This window comes from Dryobates pubescens, chromosome 1 (assembly GCF_014839835.1).
Source record: "Dryobates pubescens isolate bDryPub1 chromosome 1, bDryPub1.pri, whole genome shotgun sequence".
Classification (NCBI taxonomy): Eukaryota; Metazoa; Chordata; class Aves; order Piciformes; family Picidae; genus Dryobates; species Dryobates pubescens.
This window is the reverse complement of record NC_071612.1, coordinates 36,663,016-36,685,084: the sequence shown is the minus strand read 5'-3', so window position 1 is coordinate 36,685,084 and position 22,069 is coordinate 36,663,016. Positions and strand designations below refer to the sequence as shown.

The following is a 22,069-nucleotide window of genomic DNA, read 5'->3' as shown; positions in this document are numbered from 1 at the left end:
ACCTGGCAGCAGGCAGAGCCAAAAGAGACAGCGCCTGACGTCATCACGTACTTGTAGCCGCTCCCGGCCCCTGAACGTCATCACGTTGAGGCTAAGCGTCCAAGAGGCAAGAGTAGCCGAAACCAGATGTGTGTGAACGGACTGGGGGGGGCAGGCCGATCGCTGAGAGGACTGATCGGGCGAGCCAGTTCGGCGTCGCCATGTCGCTGCTGCCGCGGTGCCGCTGCTGTGAGGCCGTCACCACGGCTGCCCGGCGGTTGCTGCTGGGGCCCCAAGGACGGGTGAGTGGGTGCTGTGTGCCGCAGTAGGATGCCGGAAGGCCGGCTGCCAAGCCTACCGGGGCGGCAGAAAAGAGACCCCGAGATGGCCCCCCGGTGAGGGGACGGGGTGCGTTGTGCCAGAAGAAGACGATGCTGTTATCTGAGCTTGTTTCCTTGGTAGCTGCGGGCCGGCAGGCTGGGCTGTGAGGCGTGACAGCGATAGATCACCGCGGATAGAGCTCTGGGAAGAGCTGCGGGAAGGGCTGTCCTTAGCACTTACCCGGCTGTGCAGGGACGTGAGGCAGCCGGAGAGCTGCCGTGCCGGTGCATACAGACACGACACCGAGCTACGCAGCCCCTTCCGCTTCTGAGAGCCCGGCTTATGCGGCTTTTCCATCCAGATAACGCCCGGCACTCACTGATCGGGAAGCCTGCGGTTGATCTTCTCAACGTCCTGCTTTTCAGCCCCGAAATCTCAATCCGTGCTATGTTACTTATATCCAGACACAATATATATCTAATATTAAGATATTTTGGAATAAATCGTGCTTTATGTTTGTTTCGCATGGCTTCAAACGAAAATGTCAATTATAGAGCACAAGTCCTGTGAGAAGCAGCTGGAGGAACCTGGGGTTGTTTTATGTGGAGAAAGGGAGGCTAAGGAGAGACCTTCTCGCTCTTTACAAGTTCCTGGGGGGAGGGTGCAGCCAGACGGAGGTTGGTCTCTTCTCCCTAGTAACAGGTGACAGGATGAGAGAAAAGGGCTTCAAATTGTACCAGGAGAGGTTTAGGTTGGCTATTAGAAGAAAATTCTTCACTGAAAAGGTTGTCAGGCTGCTCTTCTTCACTGAAACAGGCTGTCCAGGGCAGTGGTGGAGTCCCCATCCCTGGGAGAGGTTTAAAAGCCATGTAGATGTGCTGTTGAGGGATGGGGGTTAGTGGTGACCTGGCAGAGTTGGGTTAACGGTTGGACTTGATCATACTAAAGGTCTCTTCCAACCAAAGCAATTCTGCATGTTTAACATAAAGGCAATTGACAAAATACTTACACCAAGTGCAGATTAACCACCAAAAGGACAAGCAATTAGTATCTAACGCCGGTACACTTACAATTCAATAAATTACAGTGTTGCTTCTTGTAGGTGTCTGGGAGCCATGTGTGTAACCAGTACAGAAGATCTGGTTCTTTGACAGATGAAAAAAAAGAATTTCTGCAAAATGGACCCAGCTTACAGGATTTTGTGTCTGGAGATTTGTCAGACAAGAGCACATGGGCTGAGTATAAAGGCAATTTAAAGCGTCAGAAAGGAGAAAGGTAATTGTAATTGAAACAACTGTAGTTGCTTTCATGGGGTATCTTCCACGTAAAACAAACCGAAGACTAAATTTAAAAGCCCAGTTTCAGTTAAAAATTTAATCAGACTTTGTGATGGCTGTGTAATAGGAACTAACATTCACTCTTGCAGTCTCCAGTGTGGCACTATTAAATCCCATCAGTATAGTTAAGAGTTTTCCATCTTACAACGTAAATCTTCCAAATTCCTACCCTTGAATGTGGGGATGATGGTAAACATGGGAGAGAGAAGTCCATTATGACCATTAATGGTGTTAATCATTGGTTGCTGAGCTGCATCAGCTTTCAAGGGACCTCTCCTAGCTGGGATCTGTAACTAATTAAAGTGGGTTTATGAAATTAATAGAAGCTTACCATGCAAATAGTTTGTTAATCCTTATGTTTTCTTGTTTAGGCTGCGACTTCCTCCATGGCTGAAAACAAATATTCCTATGGGGAAAAACTACAATAAACTAAAGAATACTTTGAGAAGTTTAAATCTTCACACAGTAAGTCAAGCTTTCCTGTAGAAGTAAGGAATTTCTTACAAATTATTTCTCTCTGGAGAACAGGTAGAAACCATGCATTGCATGATCTTCAACCCTGAAACCAAGCCCATTGCTGATCATTTTTGCCAGCAGTGAATTTTAGCCATAAAGAATGGAGACAGATTCTACAGAACATTTAATGGTTTTCCTGATTTTAAATTCTAGGGTTTACTACTTGCATCACCAAAATGATCAGAAGATGCCTAATGCCATTGTTTTTAACACAAACATACAAAATTTCAGAGCTACATACATATTTTGCATGAACAGAAATACTCAGCATAGATGTATTGCTCAAAATCTACCTCCCAGATGGGAAAAAGTGGTGGGTATGCTTTGAGAGCTTTATTCCCTCTTATTTTTTTCTCTTTTAAGAGTAAGATCATGCCATGATGCATTGTCAACTTTGTGAACATTTTATCAGTTTTTAAAAGTAAAATGTTTAATGGCAAACTGTCCGAATTAATAAGTCAGTCTTCTGGCTGGGGAGGTTTTGAAGTTGTGAAGTAGAGGAAGAGAACAGTACTGGAAGTCAGGAAATACTTCTCTTCCTAGCCTACTGACTTACAGAACAATGTGAAATTCCTTTCACAGCAGGAATGAAAATATAATTAAAATAAGCATAAGGAAAAACTTCTTTACTTTGAGAGTGACAAAGCACTGGAACAGGCTGCCCAGAGAGGTTGTGGAGCCTCCTTCTCTGAAAGTATCCCAAACCCACGTGGATGTGTTCCTCTGTGATTTACTCTGGGTGATTCTGCTCTAGCAGGGGTTTGGACTGGATGATCTTCAGAGGTCCCTTCCATCCCACACCATGCTGTGATTCTGCTTTGTCTGTAGGCTAACTTTGAAACTGATCAATAATAATACAATAATTTTCTATATAATATTGAAAAAATACAGGTACATATCTGTCTTCATTAATACCAACTTACTGCCTTTTACTATGAAAGACAGGTACATTGCTGTCTTTTACCTTTAGGTATGTGAAGAAGCCCGTTGTCCCAACATTGGAGAATGCTGGGGAGGTGGTGAATATGCTACAGCCACAGCTACTATTATGGTAGGCCTTTAACCATCTCATATATATTCCATTAACTTTTGAGCTGTTCATGGTGCATTGTTGGGTCTCTGCTGTGGTGGTGTGGATTTATTACAAGAAGTTGAGTGTAAAGCACTGTCCTAGGGTTTGGTTTTTTTTGCGTAGCATTGGGATTTATCTGCTCCAGCTCATGCAGCTGTTTCTCAGCTGAGCAATAGCGATGTATACAACTTAAAGGTAAGAATGTCTCTCTTATTTCAGCTGATGGGTGACACATGCACTAGAGGTTGCAGATTTTGTTCAGTAAAGACAGCAAAAAATCCACCTCCCCTGGATCCTGAGGAACCTTACAACACAGCAAAGGCTATAGCTGAGTGGGGCTTGGATTATGTGGTATTGACATCTGTGGATAGAGACGGTCAGTATCTTGTCTCTCATCTCTTCCAGTCTAAGGCCTTACCTGTGTTCTATGGGTAAACACAGACATCAAGAAATAGTTATCACTCAGCACAATTGTTGAGCATTACTATTTTAAAGGAGTTGATAGTGCTGAAACTGGAAGATGTCTTCATATTTTTAATGTTTCTGCATGTGTGGTCAAATATAATACCAGTTACACTGCTATTAAACATCCAGAATATTACAGTACCAGGTATTTTATACTTGTATTATAGTATAGTATTTATATTTTATACTCAGTATTTTATAACCTTTTTTTGGTAAAATACATACATACATATGTATACTTACATGCACACATACCATGTTCTTCCACCAAAGAAAACTGCTGTAAACATTCATCTACAGTATCATTACAGAACTTCCTCCCAAAAGCTAAACCTGGAATATATGATATGTAATAGTACTGAACATTCCCTTTTTCTAAGGTTTTAGTAGCTCCTTTGTGGTGACACCACATAGATGGGGAGAAGCACTGTAAGGACAATTCAGTATGGTGGAAAGTCCAGTAGTTTCAAAGTGGCTGAAAATAAAAGAGCAATTTATATATGTGTGTATGTGTATAATCACAAATATTTATGTTAAAAATCATATATATTTCAATTTCTGTAGAAATGTTTCTCAGCCCAAACCCATAAATAGATAAAGCCATTGTGTGCCCAGCCTGACAGCATTGAGCCTAGAGACAGATAAATTCAGAGTAAACATTTGAAGTTTGCCCTAGATGATCATAGTTAGACTTTGTGCAGAGCAAGGCTTGGTAGAATGTTTGTTGTATACCTTTGGCATAAGTGGTAAGATAAAACTGAGGTTTGACTGCTTTGTTATTTTGCATTTAAAACAGGATCTGTAGGGGGTTTATGACTTTGATAATGAGTAAATAAATTTCTTGAACAGAATGGTTAACTCATTGAAATGCTTCTAGATATGCCTGATGGTGGAGCAGAACACTTCGCAAAGACAGTCTCTCATCTGAAGGAAAGGTATTTCATTAATGTATTACCATTGTTATTAACACTTCAGCACATGGTGCTGTATGTAGGTAAAAACTGCCTTTGGCTGGATTATTTCAAGGGCTGTGCAACTATGAAAGTCTGCCTTTATCATCTTTCTCATACAATGGCCCCAAAGTATTTTGAATTTGGATGCATTTCCAATTTAGCCCAGGCTTATTTAAAGCTAAGTACTGGATTATTTCTTTGAACAGGCAGCTGGTTTACCAGGAAATTAGTAAATGTGTTTGAGGTATGTTCATTCTTGAAGCTTGTGGCTCAAACACAGTGGATTTGGATAATGGTCAGCACATAACAGAAGTTGAGTTTCTCTTTCAGCAGTTTCCAAGTCTGCAATTGTACCTTCCTGCTTTCCCTGGCTGTGCTTTCTTCATTCTGTATCTGTCCCCTGAACATCATTTGATAGCATACTTGTTTACCTGCAGATTGAATTCATATAAACCTATGTAAGTCTTATCCAGCGTATCCTGGGACTCAAAAAGTTCTTAGAGTTTTCCCAACATAGTTTGCAGAGCTGAAATCTGGCTCCTGGACACCAAGATTAGCTAGCAGGGTAATAATGCAGAGTCTTCTTACCCAATAGGCAGGATTACAGCTCTTTATTTTTGAGCTGTGATACTAAACTCATGTTCAGTTAGCCTACAACAAAGATACGAAAACTCACAGATCAACAATGATTGTGATTGCTTAAGAGACTGTTGGAACTGCTTTTGTATTTATTACTCAGCTTTCACAGAACCACAGCATGGTAGAGGTTGGAATCATACAGGAATATGTCCAGGCAGGTTTGGAATACCTCCCGAGAAGGAGACTCCACAGGCTGTCTGGGCAGCCATCCTCAAAGTGAAGAATTTTGTTCGTATGTTATGCGGAACCTGTGTTTCGTTTTGTGTCTATTGTCCCTTGTTCCATCACTGGACACCACTGAGATGAGTCTGGCTCCATCCTCCTGGCAGTTTTCCCTTTAGATACTTGTAAGCTCACGCCAGTAAACCCAGGATGTTTTGTTTAAACTGTGTTACAAATATTTGCAGGAATCTCCTAGTTTAGGATAGTATGCTGGATTAACTTTGCTTGGTTTATCAGACCATTGTGTACTTAGTTATGTTTGGGTTCTGATCTTTTTTCCACAGCAGCACAATTCTGTAGATGTGTGTATTTCGTGCCTCCTTTTCAGGAACTCAAAAATCCTGGTGGAATGCCTGACTCCCGATTTCCGAGGGGACCTTAGCGCTGTGGAGAAAGTAGCCTTGTCCGGACTAGATGTGTACGCCCACAACGTGGAGACAGTGCCGGAACTGCAGCGGTAAGCAATTCCAGTACGTACAAACAGAGAAGGGGTTTGTAGGACTTCGTGTGGAAGGTCTGGCCGGTGCTGTTTGCGTAGCCCCGCGACAGGGCAGCAGGCAAGGCGGGGTCTGGTCGCAGGCCGCGGCGGGCGGCGCAGGGGGAAATGGCGCGGGGCGCGCCGCCCGCTGGCTCTGCTCCCAGAATGCCCTGCGCGCAGCGGCGGCGCTGTACTCGCCGCCCGCCGGCAGAGGGCGTCCGCGCCGCGCCTCGGTCCTCGGCGCGGCCCCTGGGGCGGTGTCTGGTTCCCGGGGCCGCCTCCGCTCATCGCGGGGAGTCTTAGAATGAACGAACGGCTTGACTTGGAAGGGACCATAAAGATCATCTAGTTCCAGTCCCCTAGTCATGGGCAGGGACACCTCCCTCGACACCAGATTGCTGAAGGCCTCATTCAGCCTTCCAGGGATGAGGCATCCACAACCTTTTGAGGCACCCTGTTCCAGTGTCTCACATCCCTCATAGTAAAGAACCTCATCTGAAAAGGGGTCCAGTTTTGGTATGCAGGCTGGAGCGTGACCCATCCTATGTATGCTTCAGGGGGTCTTCAGCTGGTGTCAGACTCCAGAGCCAGCAGCACCAAGTTGCCATTTTCACCGTGTAGCACCTAGCAGGACATGCCTTTCTTGGCTTCTCTCAACTTGAGTGCACCCTTTCTTGTGTTTTTACTTCTGGTGCTGAAAACCTGCAAAGGAAGGTCCGTGATCCCCGAGCCAGCTTTGAGCAATCCATACGTGTGCTGAAGCACGCTAAAGCGGTGCAGCCCGGTGTCATTTCTAAAACCTCCATTATGCTGGGGCTAGGCGAGACCGATGAGCAAGTGCATGCCACCATGAAACGTAAGTTGGTGTTGATAACGCATGCCTAAATTGAACAACTCTCCATTTTACTGTCTTGGAAAACAGTTGTAAGCATCTTTGCCTCTACGTGCAGTTTGGCAGTGAAGGAAATGTTTTCTAAGCTTTTTGGCAAAAAAAAAAGGGGCTTTGGTTAAAAGAGATTGAACTTAGGAAATATTTTGCCTTCACATGGCTTTCAGATTCATATTGACAGGTAGATCCACCTCATGTTGATTGCAATGGAAATTAGAACTCTGTGTGACTATATTAAAATCCTTGCCTTTCTAACAGTTTCACAATGGGCTTGCCTTACTGTGCATTCCTTTTGAGAAACAGCAGAGATGATCGCTTAAAATAATTTCTTTCAGCTTACTTAGATGCAAAACAGACCTTACCTTAGGGGATGTAGCATGTTCTCACGTGGAAATGTATTTTTCAAGAGAAGGAGGTTTCACAGTGGTGAGTGAATACAATGTGTTTGTAAGAAGAAATTCATAAATCCTGTGTCATTATAATCATAGAATAGAATCATACAGTTGTTTCATTTGGAAAAGGCCTCTAAGATCATTGAGTCCAACCATCAGCCCAACACCACCATGGCCACTAAATTATGTCTCAAAGTTCCATGTTCACATATTTCTTGAATACCTCCAGGGATGGCGACTCCACCACCTCCCTGGGCAACTTACTTCAATGCCTGACCATTTCTCCCATATCCTGAAAGAACATCTACCTGGTACTTTATTTTCTGTACAACAGCCCATACGTAGAATGCAGTGATACAGTCTAGTTATTCTGCAGCTGTCCCACAATCTGGACTACAAAATCAGGGTTCATGATCTTCCCATAATTCCTGCCTAGCATTTCCCAGCCACAAGAATTTGAAATTCAAGACTTGGCTCTATATGTTTGCAGGCCACTTTCATAGGTGTATTTGGAGACAAAACTGTCTCCCAACACTCAGTCTAATTTTGTTCTCCCCCTCCATCCTCTGGATATAAGGAAAAGAGCATGTAAATGTGCCAGTATAGAACCAGTTTCTTTACAGACTTGTATCAATCTAAACAGAGATTCCAGGGTAACAGTGAGTGTAATGCTGTAGATAAACTCTCTTTTCCTCCTGTTTGGTGTGGGGCAATCAGCACAAGTAGCCGGAAGCTGTATGTCCTTGAAAAATGTGATTCCTCAGCCATCCCTTTGTTCAGAACATCCCACTAGGTGCAGTGAGCACGATTCTTCAGGCTAGCTGACTAGCAGGTAGCTGGATTTCCCTCCGTAAGCAGACTACCTGAATTCTTCTGCTGTATATTGATTCTAGCATGCGCGCAAATTTTAGCAGACAAAGTTGATGAGATTCTGCAGGCATCAAAACTAACATACACCCAAAGTGTGTAAAACTGGCAGAAGATGTTGGCAGCTCCCCCTGATTTATGGCTCTTTAGAGCTGTCCGCATCTTTGCCGTGTGAAGTCTCTTGACACGATGCCAAGAGAAGTGCCGAGCGCGTGTGCACACAGCCAATTTTTTGTCAAACGAAGGCTCTGACCTAAAGACAGTGAAAAGCAGTCAGATAAAAAAGAGAGGAGCTTGTCATCTCTGCAGCAGGCACGTGACTGCAGAGTGCAGCGTAGCAGTGTGCTCTCTGGCTTCAAACCGGGCAACAGCCTGCAGCTCAGCGCAGGGGATGCAGCTGCTGAGCATGGAGGCTCCCAGTTGCCCTTGCTGGAGAGCAGAATGTAACCCCCTGGGGTGCTGTGGAGTGACCTTTGCTCAGGCTTGGAACAAGGGCGTTCTCTAACCACTGACAGTCCCTTGTGGTCCTTCTGCCACTAACAGGGAATTCTGTTTTCACAGTGTTGCGGGAGGCAGATGTGGATTGTTTGACCCTAGGACAGTATATGCAACCAACAAAACGTCACCTAAAGGTAAAAATACCTCTAATTTACATCTGTATGTTGCACAGTCAAGTTCCCTTTTCCTAAACTGAGCCTTGATATGCATCTTTACCTCAACTGTGGATGCTGGGAAAAATTCCTTCCTTCCCTCATCTGTTATGCACTCTTCACTGAAAATTACCTCAGCCATCCAATCACTTTCATTTTCTGCAGACTTCTAATTTTTGCTTTCTGCTTGTAGCTGGGGAGGCAGCTGGAGATGAGGCATGATCCTGGAAAACAAGAGTCTCACTGTATGTCTCAAACATAATGGCTCAGGCTAGCTCCCCTTCACTCACTCTCCCATAATGGTGCCACTTCAGCTGGGGAAATTACCATTTTCTCCTCCTGTAATCTATCCAGAGCTGGAGTCTCTGTTCTGTGCTCCACTATTAGTGAAAAGATTTCTAGGACAATTGTATTTCTTTGACTAACTTGACTAAAAAAAGGTTTGCTTAAAAGGACCATGCAAAACCGAAGTGAAGAAAATTACCAAAGCAACCATTAGAGATGAAATTCTAAACTTTTCAGCTCCATGTGAAAAGCAGTTTTATGTAAAATGCATTCTTTTAGGAGAAAGAAGAGAGAAAATTCAGTTTGTGACCTGACCACTGGAAGTTTTTGAGTGTACAGTTTTGAACTTGGCATATAATCGTGTTTCATTTAACTGCATGCTAGGTGTAGCCACTTCCTGTGCATTAATCCTGACCAAAATGAGTTCTTCTCACTCAGGTTGAGGAATACATAACTCCTGAGAAATTTAAGTACTGGGAAAAAGTGGGAAATGATCTGGGATTCCATTACACTGCCAGCGGGCCTTTGGTGCGCTCCTCCTACAAAGCAGGTACATTTCTGACAAGCTTTAGCTTCCCTTGCACAAAACATTTTATTATGTGAAGCTAAAAAGCTGACATAATATGCAACAAAGCTCATCTCAGCTGGAGGACAACCTCATATAGTCATCTTTTGTTTATTTACAGTTCCTGTCTTCTATAGATCATCTAAATGCATCAGTATGACAGAGCGTTTATATAATTGCTGTGCTGCTTAAGTTGTTTTTTTGCCAAACCTAGTTTGGACTACATGTGAGGCTAGATAAATGGTGCCCAACTTCCCAGTTTTCCTTTGCATTCTGCTTCAGGGTTTAATGGGGCCCTCTGTGATGCAATTTTGTTGCTTTAGGCAGAATTTATTTACAGGGCCTTGGAAATAATTAGACACACTCGTGGCAGAGGTTTTTTTCTGACAAGGCACAGGGTGGTAAGTAGCAGCTGGTATTAATGGAGCTGTTGTCTAGGTTCAACACCCTGCTTCTTCCTAAGGATAGAACAGAGAAGACTCATCTGGGGCACCCCCCTTGCTTATCAGGCTGTTCTAATGCCAGCCCAAATGAGATTTAAAATAGGTTTCACTAAAAGTTGGTGATACTTTATGAAATGGGAATTAATTTTGAATCAGTTAACCCTTATCTGTTAGAATGAAGCAGCAGAGCTCTTTCAGGAAGCTGGGCATAAGGAAAGCTAGGATTTTGGGGGTGGAGAGGTTGATTGTTGGGTTATGGGGTTTGGTTTGTGGTTTTCTTATATCCCTGCTGTACTGAAAGTGCTGTTGTATAGAACTGACTGTCTTTTAGATACCTTGTGGTAAGAACCACTCTAGAATAGAATACCTGCATTAAATAATGTGTATTGGTTTGCTTTCTTTCTTTGAAATACCTGCAAATAATTGTGCTTTTTTGCATTTTCATCAGGTGAATTCTTCTTGAAGAACTTAGTAGAAAAAAGAAAGACAAAGGCCATCTGAAAATGAGAGGGAACCTATTTAAAGCAGCCAGTTTTAAAGAGCCTTTTTTCAGTGCATAATTACACTCAGTTCCAGAAATGCAGGAGAGCAGATGGTGGATGTATGAATAAATTTACTATCTTTCCAGAACACTTTTCTCTCACCAAAATGCTTCACTTTTTTTTTTACCTCATTCCTCCTGGCAGGGCTTACAACTACATAGTACTTGTAGTGTTCAGCAAAAAGTCAGAAGACAGAAATGCTTTTGAAAGCATGATGGAACTGAGGTGAAAGAAATGTAAGCTGAAAAAGCTAAGAATTGGGCAGATTTAAGCAAAGGGGTTTGATACTACCATCAGTACTGCTGCAGGATGCCAACTGTCATTTGAAGGGTGCTGATCTTTTGGTATATCTTACCATTGTGTAACACAAGCATGCAGGGCTCTGGGAACTAGAGGAGTTCTAAAGAAAGATTGTGCACACGACAAAGGACCAGATTAGGGCTATTGTGGCCCACAGCAGATAAAGTATCTGCGATACTCCTTCAGGAGATGGAATCTCATGCCTGCATCTCAAGAAAATGAGCTGTCCCATCCTGCTAGCTAATGCTTTTCAGGTGCTTGCAGGTTTCCAAGTGTGAGCCTTGGTAAACACAAGGTATCAAGTTGAAGAAACAAGCCCTTTGGGGCAAGGCAACCTTGCGTAGGTACCATCAAACTTAAAGCACATGGAAAATCTGTTGCCATAGCAGCATAAATCAAGCCCACTCCTAGTCTGAGTATGTGCCTGTAGCAGACCTGAGCACGTTGCACGGTGCTGCTTGGGTATCGGGTATGCAGAACTGCTGTACTGTACTGTCTTACCATTAAAGGACAGTTAAAAACCACTTTGAGTTTGTGCTGGTTGTGTTGGACTGGTCTGGTGACCTACCCCTTTGATATCTGGTCTCATAATTGAATCCGAGTGCAGAGAAGTGAACTGCACAATGGGTGAAAAGTGGAATCTCTTACAGATCACGTTTATTTCTGCTTGAGCTCAATATGTGGCTTATGGTGCTACTAGCAGCAGGAGATTCTTAACAGCCATCAGAGTTCAAAGTGCATCTCTCCCCACCAATTCTCACTTGCCTGCTGTGGTCATTAGATACCATTTTTGAACTGGCTTCAGCTGTAACTTATGGAATCATAGAATTGTCTGGGTTGGAAAAGACCTCTGAGACCATTGATTCCAACCATCGAGACCTCTGATCAAGCCTGGAAAGGACCTCTGAGATAATTAAGTCTATCCATTTTGCCCACTCCACTAAGTCTTCATGAAGTTATTTGGGAAATGTGTGAGGAATTTGCTGTCTGGTCCTAAACTCTCACCATGCAGGTAATCCCATGACAGACTACAGCACTTTCTCCAAACTGCTGTTAATTGGCACAGGGGTTGCTCCTGACAACCACCTGAACATGAGCCAGTAGTGTGCTTGAGTGGCCAAGAAAGCAAGCAGCATCCTGGCCTGGGTCAGCAATAGTGTGACCAGTACAACCCAGGGAAGTCCCCCTGTACTCAGCACTGGTGTGGCCACACTTTTGAGTACTGGCGTCAGTTTTGGGGCCCTCACTACAAGAAAGACAGTGAGGTGCTGGAGCAGGTCCAGAGAAGGGCAGCAAAGCTGGTGAAGGGTCTGGAGAACAGGGCTGGTGAGGAACAGCTAAGGGAACTGGGGTTGTTTAGTCTGGAGAAGACACTGAGGGGGTAGACCTTGCTCCCCTACAATTACAGTATCACAGTATAACTAAGGTTGGAAGAGACCCCAAGGATCATCGAGTCCAACCTGTCTCCACAGACCTCACGACTAGACCATGGCACCAAGTGCCACGTCCAATCCCCTCTTCAACACCTCCAGGGACGGTGACTCCACCACCTCCCTGGGCAGCCCATTCCAATGACGAACGACTCGCTCAGTGAAGAACTTTCTCCTCACCTCAAGTCTAAACCTCCCCTGGCGCAGCTTGAGACTGTGTCCCCTTGTTCTGGTGCTGGTTGCCTGGGAGAAGAGACCAACCCCTTCCTGGCTACAACCACCCTTCAGGTAGTTGTAGAGGGCAATGAGGTCACCCCGATCCTTCTCTTCTCCAGGCTAAACAATCCCAGCTCCCTCAGCCTCTCCTCATAGGGCTTGTGCTCAAGGCCTCTCACCAGCCTTGTTGCCCTTCTCTGGACATGTTCAAGTGTCTCGATGTCCTTCTTAAACTGAGGGGCCCAGAACTGGACACAGGACTCAAGGTGCGGCCTAACCAATGCAGAGTACAGGGGCACAGTGACCTCCCTGCTCCTGCTGGCCACACTATTCCTAGAACAGGCCAGAAATTCCCTGAAAGGAAGTTGTAGCAAGGTGGAGACTGGCATGTTCTCCCTATTAGCAAGTGATAGGATGAGGGAGAGTGGTCTTGAGTCACACCAGGGCAGGTTTAGACTGGATATTACAAGGAACTTCTTGACTGAAAGGGTTCTTAAAGACTGCAATAGGCTCCCCAGGGAAGTGGCTGAATCCCCCTCCTCAGAGACGTTTAAAAGCCATAGAGATGAGGTGCTGAGGGACATGGCTCAGCACCAGACTGGGCAGTTAAATAATGTTTGGACCCAATGATCTTAAAGGTCTTTTCCAACCAAACCAACTCTGATTCTATATGAAGGAGTGGACTCTCCACCTGCCCCCAGCTCAGCAAGATGTTAGAAGGAAGACAGCTAATTAGCAAGTTAAGATAGAAGAGAAGCTTGCTACTGTCATGAACAACAAGTCAGACTATGCCGCTGAGGCCTGCACAACTAATGCTCCACAAAATGAAGTGCAGCAATATTAGAGCATTATGAAGACATAACAGCCTTAAGCTAGAAGGACTAGTACATGTACTAATTAAACAGTGTTAATGGAAGAGAAGCCTGAGTGGCGAGGAACAGAGAAACAGAAGTTTTAACTTCACTTTGTAAAGGCAGAGAGAAAGGCAAAGCTGCTTAAAAACATAAAGCTAATAAAATTGTAAAGTTTTGAATTAAAAAGTCTGGCCATTACTCTTGGAAAACCAAGACACACTATGAGCACCAACTGCCCTGCTTCAGCTGAATCAGACTGAATTCCAGAGCAGGGGAAGGTTAGCAGCCCTGCTAAGGAAATTCAATACTCCCTCCAGAGCAGCAGGCAGGGCGGGCTGACACATTAACTGCAGGATACCCACACATTGAGCAGCTGCCAGCCTTCACTGGAGGTCCTACTATAAATAATGGCTTTGACGTGCCCTGCTCTTCAAGCCTATCAACAACAGAAATATGGAAGAAGGAATTCTGAGCCATACAGCTCTTGCCAAACTGGAACAAGAGGACATCGCACAGTAAAGATCCAGAACTTCCTTACAGTGGGAGAGAAAATGCTGGTGGAAACACAGTGCAATGTTATTTATTTTGTTGGAATTAGGAATTGCAGATGGGTGCTTCAGAAGATGATCTCATGCTTATACACAACTGTCTGCCAGCTGGTACCAAGTTTCAAAGCTACACAGGCTGTTTTCTACAGGCAAGTGTTGCTGTGGTTTCTAAGGAAAGCAGTCACATTTTGACTTCATAGACAGGAGGGGTGTTTGAGGACAAGTCCTAAAGATCTTCTCCTAGTTGAGAAATCCTGCTTTACAACCACTTTCGTTACCTACTGGCCATTCAGTTTTCCAGTGACTACATGTTAAAGCTCTGTTAGTAACCCCTGGTTATAAATTCAGCACAAGTTTCATGACTTATCTGTTTTGTTTCCAATGAAGTTTGTTTAGTGACATTTTCCTTTTGTATGTCAATCACTTCATTCTGTCAGTTTGTTTCAGAAAGCAGCCATAAAAATATTTTAAGAAACACTAATCTTCCTTGCAATCAGGAAAACATCACACTGAGTTTTGGGAATATGATTTCAAGTTGACACAGGCACTTTAGAAGAATGAATAATCTTTTTTAGCATCATTACATCAATCTGCTACACTGTGTGAAATATAATTAAATGTCATGCAGCTGACAAGAGAACTGCTGCATCCTCCAGTGACTCCAAAGCTTTAGGTTAAAATCAATGCCAGAGTGTTCCTTTAAGAATAAAGGAGTTCCACACACCCCGCCATTTGATCAAAAACTAATATCTGTGTCTCCTTCATTTCAAATGATGTCAGTGCTTCGTTACTACAACGTGTAGCAACTTATCGCTGATGTTCAACTTGCAACAGAAATTCTCAGCTTGGCATAGAAAAAAAAAAGTAATGAGAACTGACTCCAATATTTCTAAACCAGGTAACTTACTATGTTTGTTTTACAAACAATTTCAAACTTCAGCTGTTGAGCAAGAGTATAGCATTACTATAAATTCTAGATCAATAGAAGAACCTCAAGTAACAGATGTGTAAATGTGTTGGCCAATACAAAAATCTCACCACTAACTGTTCCTATACTCCTGGGTCAGCAATGTCTTTTCTTATATTCACCTGCACTATTCTTGGCTATCATATGCCTGGTTTTAGCTGTACAAAGGGCTGAAGACAGACACAGAAAGAAACAAGTACACCCTGCCTGGCATTTACAATTTGTCTATGCACGTCTTGGGTAAGACTTGATTTATGCGTCTGTATCCTGCTGTTCACAGGCTTGTATTAAAGCTGGATTTGCTTCAGCTGTTGAATCCAGGTTTTGCAGTGAAAAGAAGTGTTACTGTGGGAGGGCATTTCATTAAGAACCTCATAAAAAGAATTTCAGAGCACAGGAGTCTTGTTACTCACATTACACAATTCTCATCAAGAATTAAGATCCCACAGACAAAGACTCAATAGCATGAAACCCCATCTCTCACATGCACTACTCAAGCCTCCAAAGCAGGAATGCAAGTCATCTCCAATTCTTATTTCCCTAGCAACTGTGCTCCAAAGATGGTGGATTCACAGTGCTGCAAAAGCTTTTTCTTTTGGCCTCAGTAAGGTTCTCTTGCATAGATGCAAGATAAGCAATGCCATGTCCTGAAGGCATGCTCCACCAGCTGTTCACTGGATTCATCCCAGTCCATGTCCCACGAAAAGAATGCAGCAACCCAGAAACTAAATAAGCTGACTCCAAGCAAGAGAAGTGGTAGTACCAGTTTTATCCCTTATTGCTCTTCAGAAATGATCTGCTCCTTCCCCCTTCCTAAGAAGGGGAGTTAAGAGTGATCCTGCTGTAATGAACTTGCCCATTCTTTATCTACAATCTTAAGTGACAATCTAGGGTTGGACTGGGACTGCAGGAGAAACAGGGTAGGGATAGGGGCTGTAGCATCTTGTTCCTCCAGCTCCTTGAGATGAAAAAAGTGAAAAGCCACTGGAAGCCTGGGGAACACCGACCAGCCTTGCACATTCCTAAAAGAAGTAGTGCTTCACACACGAGTTTAATGGCTCATCCATCCACTTCAGACTGATGAGGAAAGGCACTAGGACACTGTGGCAAGTTTCTGAAAAGCATCCTGATTTTCTGAAGCCTCTACTCAACCTTCTTGTTAAGGCAAGTCCTGAAGCAGTGCTGTGCCACCCTGAATATAGCTCAGGACTGGATACTTCAAGCACAACCTGTCAGTACCCACTTTTAGTCTCCAAGGAAAAATAGGCAGCCTGGCCTCTCAGGTGCTTGTGGGGGCAGAAGTCAAGATGCCTATCGGCAGGGAGAGGGTGATCTACAAGTTAGATCACAACGCATCACAGGGTTGTCCCTGCTCTGTGGGTGTTGTGTAACAGCAGTGCAAGTGAATCAGGAGGATATGGCATGATGAAAGATGACAGATTGATTTTAAGACCCCACAGCTCCCAACTCACTTGGAGTGGCTTCTGATGCACTCCTCACAGAAGAATCTTACAGAATTAAAAAAAACCTGAGGCATATTTGTCCCAAGTACTGAGTGATTGCTGCTAAGTCCCTATGTAGAAGCCATTACCATGCAGATCTGGTTCAAAGATAGAGCTATTTCAGCCAGATAAGCCTGTCTCCTCTCAATTACCCAAATTGTTATACAACTTCCTTAAGTCTCCAAACATCTGTCCTAAGGCTTAAATTGATTTTACATTTCTGTGGGCAAACAGTTGTAGTAACAGCACTCATGACCACACCACCACTGGTCTTATGCTCTGGTTAACTATGGATGCTTGAAGGCACACCTGTTGAAATGATTCAGAAGATATGTGACAAGTTACAGGATAATTCTCCCAACATCCCAACACTACTGTCATTCAACTAAGATGTCTCTCCATTCTATTCTAGAACTTCTGTCCATTCTCCCCTCCATTTTACAACCCCATGCAACAAGCCAAACACAAACTCTGTAATCTCATGGATTTTAATAGCACTGGCCAATTGAGAGTAATAATAAGTAGAAATTAATTAATAGTAAAGGAAAAAAAAAAAAAAAAGAGTCAAAATACCATAGGAAGCATTCCTTCCTGCTAATTAAATGAGGTAGTATGCTGACTAACTCCTGGGGCTGAACTTTTGTTCTTCATTTCTCAACAGCAGAGAGCAACTTTTGCAGATTCAGTAAGAAAGCTACTTTCCAATAAAGCATGTAAGCAGAAAGGAAGGAAAAAGATAGCCATCAGGTAGCTTTGAAGACAGTATTTGCTTTCTGCTTGGATTGACACCAAATTAAGGTAATTTTGTTTAAATTCAGTGTTTAAATAAGCAGAACACTCCTCTGCTGAAGACAGTTTGTATTGCTGTAGCTTCAGAAAAACTTGCCCCAGGAATCTGATTGGATCAATAATTTATGGCTGGGCATGGAATGTAGACAAGACAACCAAATAATCAAAGTGACAATCTGCCAGTGGATCAGTTTGTAGCTGCAGGTCCACAGTCATCAGTTACATGATAGATGTCTGCAGAATATTCTGGCCTTGCAACAGAAGCACTTCAAGGCTGCATCAGTCCAGCAGGTCCTGACCAGGATCAGGGTGTTATTGTCACAATCAGCTCTATTTCAGGGCTCAGGCCAAAACCTACCCAGTTCTCTTAGAGCTCATCTTTTGACTTCAATGCCAGTTAGGCCAAGCATTTAGCTGGGTAAAGGATTACCCCAAAAGAAAATGAGAATTTGGTGAGACCAAAGTTGCTGATCATTGCCTATAACTGGACTAAAAAAGAAAGATATTCCAATTCTTTTGATTTCATATCACTTAAAACATATAAAGTGCAGTTTAGGAACACCTCTGGAAGTAGAAATCTGTTGTTTGAAGGTAACTTTTGCACTTAAAAGATGCTTCATTATTAAAAAGAAGGTTGTACCATCTTCAGTGACCAAAAAAAAAAAAAAAATCACTATAAAAATAGAGATTTGAAAATAGACTGAATTCACATGTACCAGGTACCATTTTTAGTGTAAAATTGGTTTAGTTTATGAAAAATATCTTTCCTTACAAAAAAAAAAAAAGCATAGGCTTACAGTTATTATCACTAAGAAGGTCCACAGAATTCCTTCTGTAACAATTAAACATTATACTCTGGGCTTTTTGACAGGCGGGTCCTGCAGGCTGAATTTAGGAATTTCACAGGAAGAACCAAAAGGAATTCCTTTGGCTGACACCTTCTTCCCAATTGTTTCAATCTGAAAGAGAAAACACATTGAACCAGTGAGCGTGGCAAAGTGGTACAATCATGTCAGTCTATGAGGAACCCACAGATTAAACCCAGCACCATGGCTACATGTCATGAACATTGGACGATTACAAGCCACGAAGCAGAGTGTGCCCAGAGACAGTTTCTGGGACTGGAGTTGTAAAGGGGTTAATTAAAAACACTTTCACAGGAGCCTGCTTTGCCTTTTTCGTGAGTTGAAAATTCCGCCCCCAACATAGCCTAACCACACCTATTTAAAGCTGCCCCTCGCTAATCTGAATACTCAGGTGCCTCATCTTCCATAGGACTATCAGTACAAATATGTTTCTAGATACTGATAAATTGTGGGTTCAGCCTCCTTTATCTAAAGAAGGACTATGTCTAGAAGGAAAGAAACACAAGAAGCAGCAGCATCCAGCTGATTACCTGGAAACCAATGACTTGTAGCTCATTGTGAAGATCATCTAGAACTCTCCTACCATCAAAGATAAATGCAGGCTTCAGCATTTTCTTATGAATACGTTCATAATCCAACTCCTGTAAAAGGCAATTAAAGCAGACAGAATAAGTAAGTAGTGTAACACACCCTCTTTTTTATTCCTTTAGCTTAAGTTGAAGACATGTACCTTAAACATGTCCCATTCAGTGCAGATGACAAGGGCATGAGCTCCATCACAGGCTTCATAGGGATCTTTGCTGATGGTGACCAATCGAGACACTGCAACAGAAGGAAAACAGTTTTATTCTGCACACACCTTTGGCATCAGTCTAGTGCTCCCCTAGCACATAAGTCTCCTTCCTTGCCCTAACACAGGTAAGGAGTTTTAAAGACACTCACCAGAGATGTTTTCTATCATTTGTCACTTTGATTTCACTCACTGAAACGACAGCATCTTGTACCTGGCATCTGAACAGAGCCAGAGCACTTCAATGTTTGCAGTTAAGCATACCAATTTGATTTAAACAGCCAAGAGCATCTCAAGAATTAGAAGTTACTATGGAGTGTTCAAATGCCAGCCTCACAGGTCATTGCCTGTTCAGTAGCAGCACAGCAGCTACTTAATACTTGGTTGACACCAGAGAAGATACATGTTGCTCACCAGGGGCTGCCTTCATCCTCTGACTGCATCAGCAGCTGCCTAGAGGCAACCCTCCTCTCCCTCACCCTTCACAAGATCATTTTCCTCCACTCGCTTCACCTCAAGAAGCCTGAGCTATCCTTTTCACCTCACCCATTCATCATCTCCATCCTCCCCTTCCCAGCAGGAAACCAAAAGTCTCAAATACTCCTTTCTTAAGGAATTTCTAACCATCAATGATTCAATTTGGCTTAAAGAAACAAATTAATTTGGAAGCGATATGCAGGAAGGGAAAATGTTCTGCAGTGAATTCCAGAATTCATTGTTTCTACTTTAGAAAGCAAGCACGAACTAAGGCAAGACAGGACTCAGGACACAAAAAGCTGACACCACCACTAGGCTCTCCTGCTTCTGGACATTCTTCTCTCTCTTAATTATGTAAAGAGAAATTTCTGTGCATGTATCCAAATGAATATTTATCAAGAGAAAAATATGAAATGGTACAGGATTAGCATTAACATTTCTGGAATTAACATCCCCCATGGAAAGGGGGAAGAGTTACAGTAATCCTCTGAGCCATGACAGTCTTCGTTGATTAGGTGGTGTTGGATGATGGGTTGGACACAATGATCTTGAAGGTCTCTTCCAACCTGGTTTATTCTATTCTAGTAACTAACCAACAGCACATCATTGTCATAATGGAAACAAGGAAGTTAATTTACAGAATTTGAACAGTCCTTGTGTGTTTTGAGAACAGAGTGGGGAGGGAAGCAGGGAAATGGGCTTGACAGGAGGGAGCATCCTTACCTTGGTTATCTTCTGAGACACCCGGATGAGAAAGATCCAAGATGATTTGTTCCTCAGGTACTTTAGGATCATAGATATGGAGATTTGCTCCTTCATCCATCAAATACTTGCTAATGTAGATACTGGATGACTCTCTAGGGAAGTGAATCAATCAGTTAAAAAAGAACCAGGTGGCATGTTCTAAATAATGAAAGTCTTCAAGTGTCATGATAAGCAATGTCTGAGCTTTTATACCAGTTTCACATTAAACATCCTAGTGGTAATCTATGCCAGCAGCAAACTTGAAATCTTGAGGGACATTGAGGAGGAAACAAGTTTATGTCTCTTGCTGAATTATGCAAGAGAGATACTGAGACCCAGGACTCCTCCTGACCATAATTAACAAGGCATCAAGCTTATAATAATTTCCCACAAACTGCAACTGGAGAGCTGTATCAAGGAGAAGCTTTACAGGGAGACAGAATTAACCACCTTTGGGAAACAAAGCTGGAATTTTGGCTTCGGAGCAACTTAGAACCAGCTGCAAAAATATTTTCTGTGGAGAATGGATGGACTCTGTTAAAAATCTATCTTTGCTTATGCAAGCTAATAAGGACTAGAGTTATCTGCCCTAGCTTCTGAATGATTCAGGTATGTTGTAGATGTCAACAGTCAATTGTGTCACCCACTTAAAGACTAATCCCTATTACAAACCAATTCAGTCAGAAGTTAAGGGTCCCAGATTCAATCTATTTTTATTAATGCAGTTCATCTGGGGGGGGGAGAGGTATTAGCTGCATAGCTGGTGACAAATGTAGGGAATCCAGGTTAGTGAACTGAATTTGCTTTCTTACCTTGTGTCCCCAGTATCCTTTTTGAATGCAAACCCTAAAATAGCAATCTTCTTATCAGTGACAGTATTAAACAGGCTGTCAATAATGCGGGAAGCAAATCTTCTCCTCTGATAATCATTCATGTCTATTACCTGAAAAGATGTAAAACAGGATGGTAGAGAAAGCAGCCAGATTCAGCTCTAAACAGATTCTATTAACAACCAAGCCAAACTACCCACTCATACATTTAACAGAAGCTTCAAAGAGAAAGGCAAGTATTTTTATTCAGCATCATAAGCAATCCAAAGATAAATTTAGTTGGTTTATCCAATTCTGAGACAAATCCTACAGTGATTGCAGATGCATATACACACACTCACTGTCATACACTGTCTAGTTCAAAGGCTAGGATTTTTTCAGATTGCCTTTTTTTCCTTAAGCCTCCACCTTACTGTATCCTAGACAGAAACATGGGAAGCAATTCCAGAGGAATTGATGTCACATGGACATCCCATTCCAGACCTCCACACAAGCCATGTGCAACAACTGTGAGAACATTTTTAGCCTCTTTAATCCACACTAACAAATTTCACTACACAAAACTAGCATGATTAAACCAGGTATTTCAGTGCCTCACTTTTGTTATTACATGAAAGAGGATTCACACACCCCAATTGCTCTGGTGAACCAGATTTACTGAAGGAAAAGCAAAAAAAAAAAAAAAAAAAAAGCAGTGACATATAGAATAGAATACACCAGACCAGGTTGGAAGAGTCCCTCGAGTCCCTCAAGATCATCGTGTCCAACCCATCATCCAACACCACCTAATCAACTAAACCATGCAACCGAGCACCCTATCAAGTCTCCTCCTGAACACCTCCAGTGATGGTGACTCTATCACCTCCCCAGGCAGCCCATTCCAATGGGCAATCACTCTCTCTGTGTAGAACTTCTTCCTAACCTCCAGCCTAAACCTCCCCTGGCACAGCCTGAGACTGTGTCCTCTTGTTCTGGTGCTGGTTGCCTGGCAGAAGAGACCAACCTCTGCCTGTCTACAACCTCCTCCAAGTAGTTGTAGAGAGCAATAAGGTCACCCCTGAGCCTCCTCTTCTCCAGGCTAAGCAACCCCAGCTCCCTCAGCCTCTCCTCATAGGGCTTGTGTTCCAAGCCCCTCACCAAC

General features: G+C 43.1%; 2 protein-coding genes across 3 annotated transcripts in view; one reads left to right on the top strand and one right to left on the bottom strand.

Moving 5' to 3' along the window:
* Positions 1 to 105: 105 nt before the first annotated feature.
* Positions 106 to 11,429, top strand: LIAS (lipoic acid synthetase). The gene is made up of 11 exons (XM_009896581.2): positions 106 to 281; positions 1,403 to 1,575; positions 2,009 to 2,102; positions 3,124 to 3,204; positions 3,445 to 3,601; positions 4,568 to 4,625; positions 5,833 to 5,961; positions 6,693 to 6,838; positions 8,692 to 8,762; positions 9,504 to 9,615; positions 10,522 to 11,429. Exons 1-11 carry the CDS (start codon positions 201 to 203, stop codon positions 10,572 to 10,574), a joined length of 1,155 nt encoding a protein of 384 aa, XP_009894883.2. The 5' UTR covers positions 106 to 200; the 3' UTR covers positions 10,575 to 11,429.
* The window catches only part of UGDH (UDP-glucose 6-dehydrogenase), a 28,005-nt gene continuing 14,763 nt past the window's right edge, over positions 8,828 to 22,069 (bottom strand). The window contains exons 8-13 of one of the 2 annotated variants that reach the window (XR_008462367.1): positions 20,911 to 21,041; positions 20,078 to 20,211; positions 18,818 to 18,909; positions 18,618 to 18,728; positions 18,019 to 18,180; positions 8,828 to 9,004 (exon numbers count right to left, since the gene is read on the bottom strand). Coding sequence is in view for 1 of the 2 variants with exons in the window: in XM_054163953.1 (XP_054019928.1) it covers positions 18,070 to 18,180; positions 18,618 to 18,728; positions 18,818 to 18,909; positions 20,078 to 20,211; positions 20,911 to 21,041 (579 nt within the window). In the remaining variant the exon portion in view is untranslated. Of the gene's footprint in view, positions 9,005 to 16,984; positions 18,181 to 18,617; positions 18,729 to 18,817; positions 18,910 to 20,077; positions 20,212 to 20,910; positions 21,042 to 22,069 lie in introns of those variants that run through there. The other variant, XM_054163953.1, reaches the window with a different exon arrangement.

Bases quoted from the DNA above. Each gene is read 5' to 3' on its own strand.
- LIAS (XM_009896581.2), top strand. From the start codon at position 201: ATGTCGCTGCTGCCGCGGTGCCGCTGCTGTGAGGCCGTCACCACGGCT. The intron at 1,576-2,008 runs GTAATTGTAATT...TTTCTTGTTTAG, and splicing joins AAGCGTCAGAAAGGAGAAAG to GCTGCGACTTCCTCCATGGC. The intron at 4,626-5,832 runs GTATTTCATTAA...CCTCCTTTTCAG, and splicing joins GTCTCTCATCTGAAGGAAAG to GAACTCAAAAATCCTGGTGG.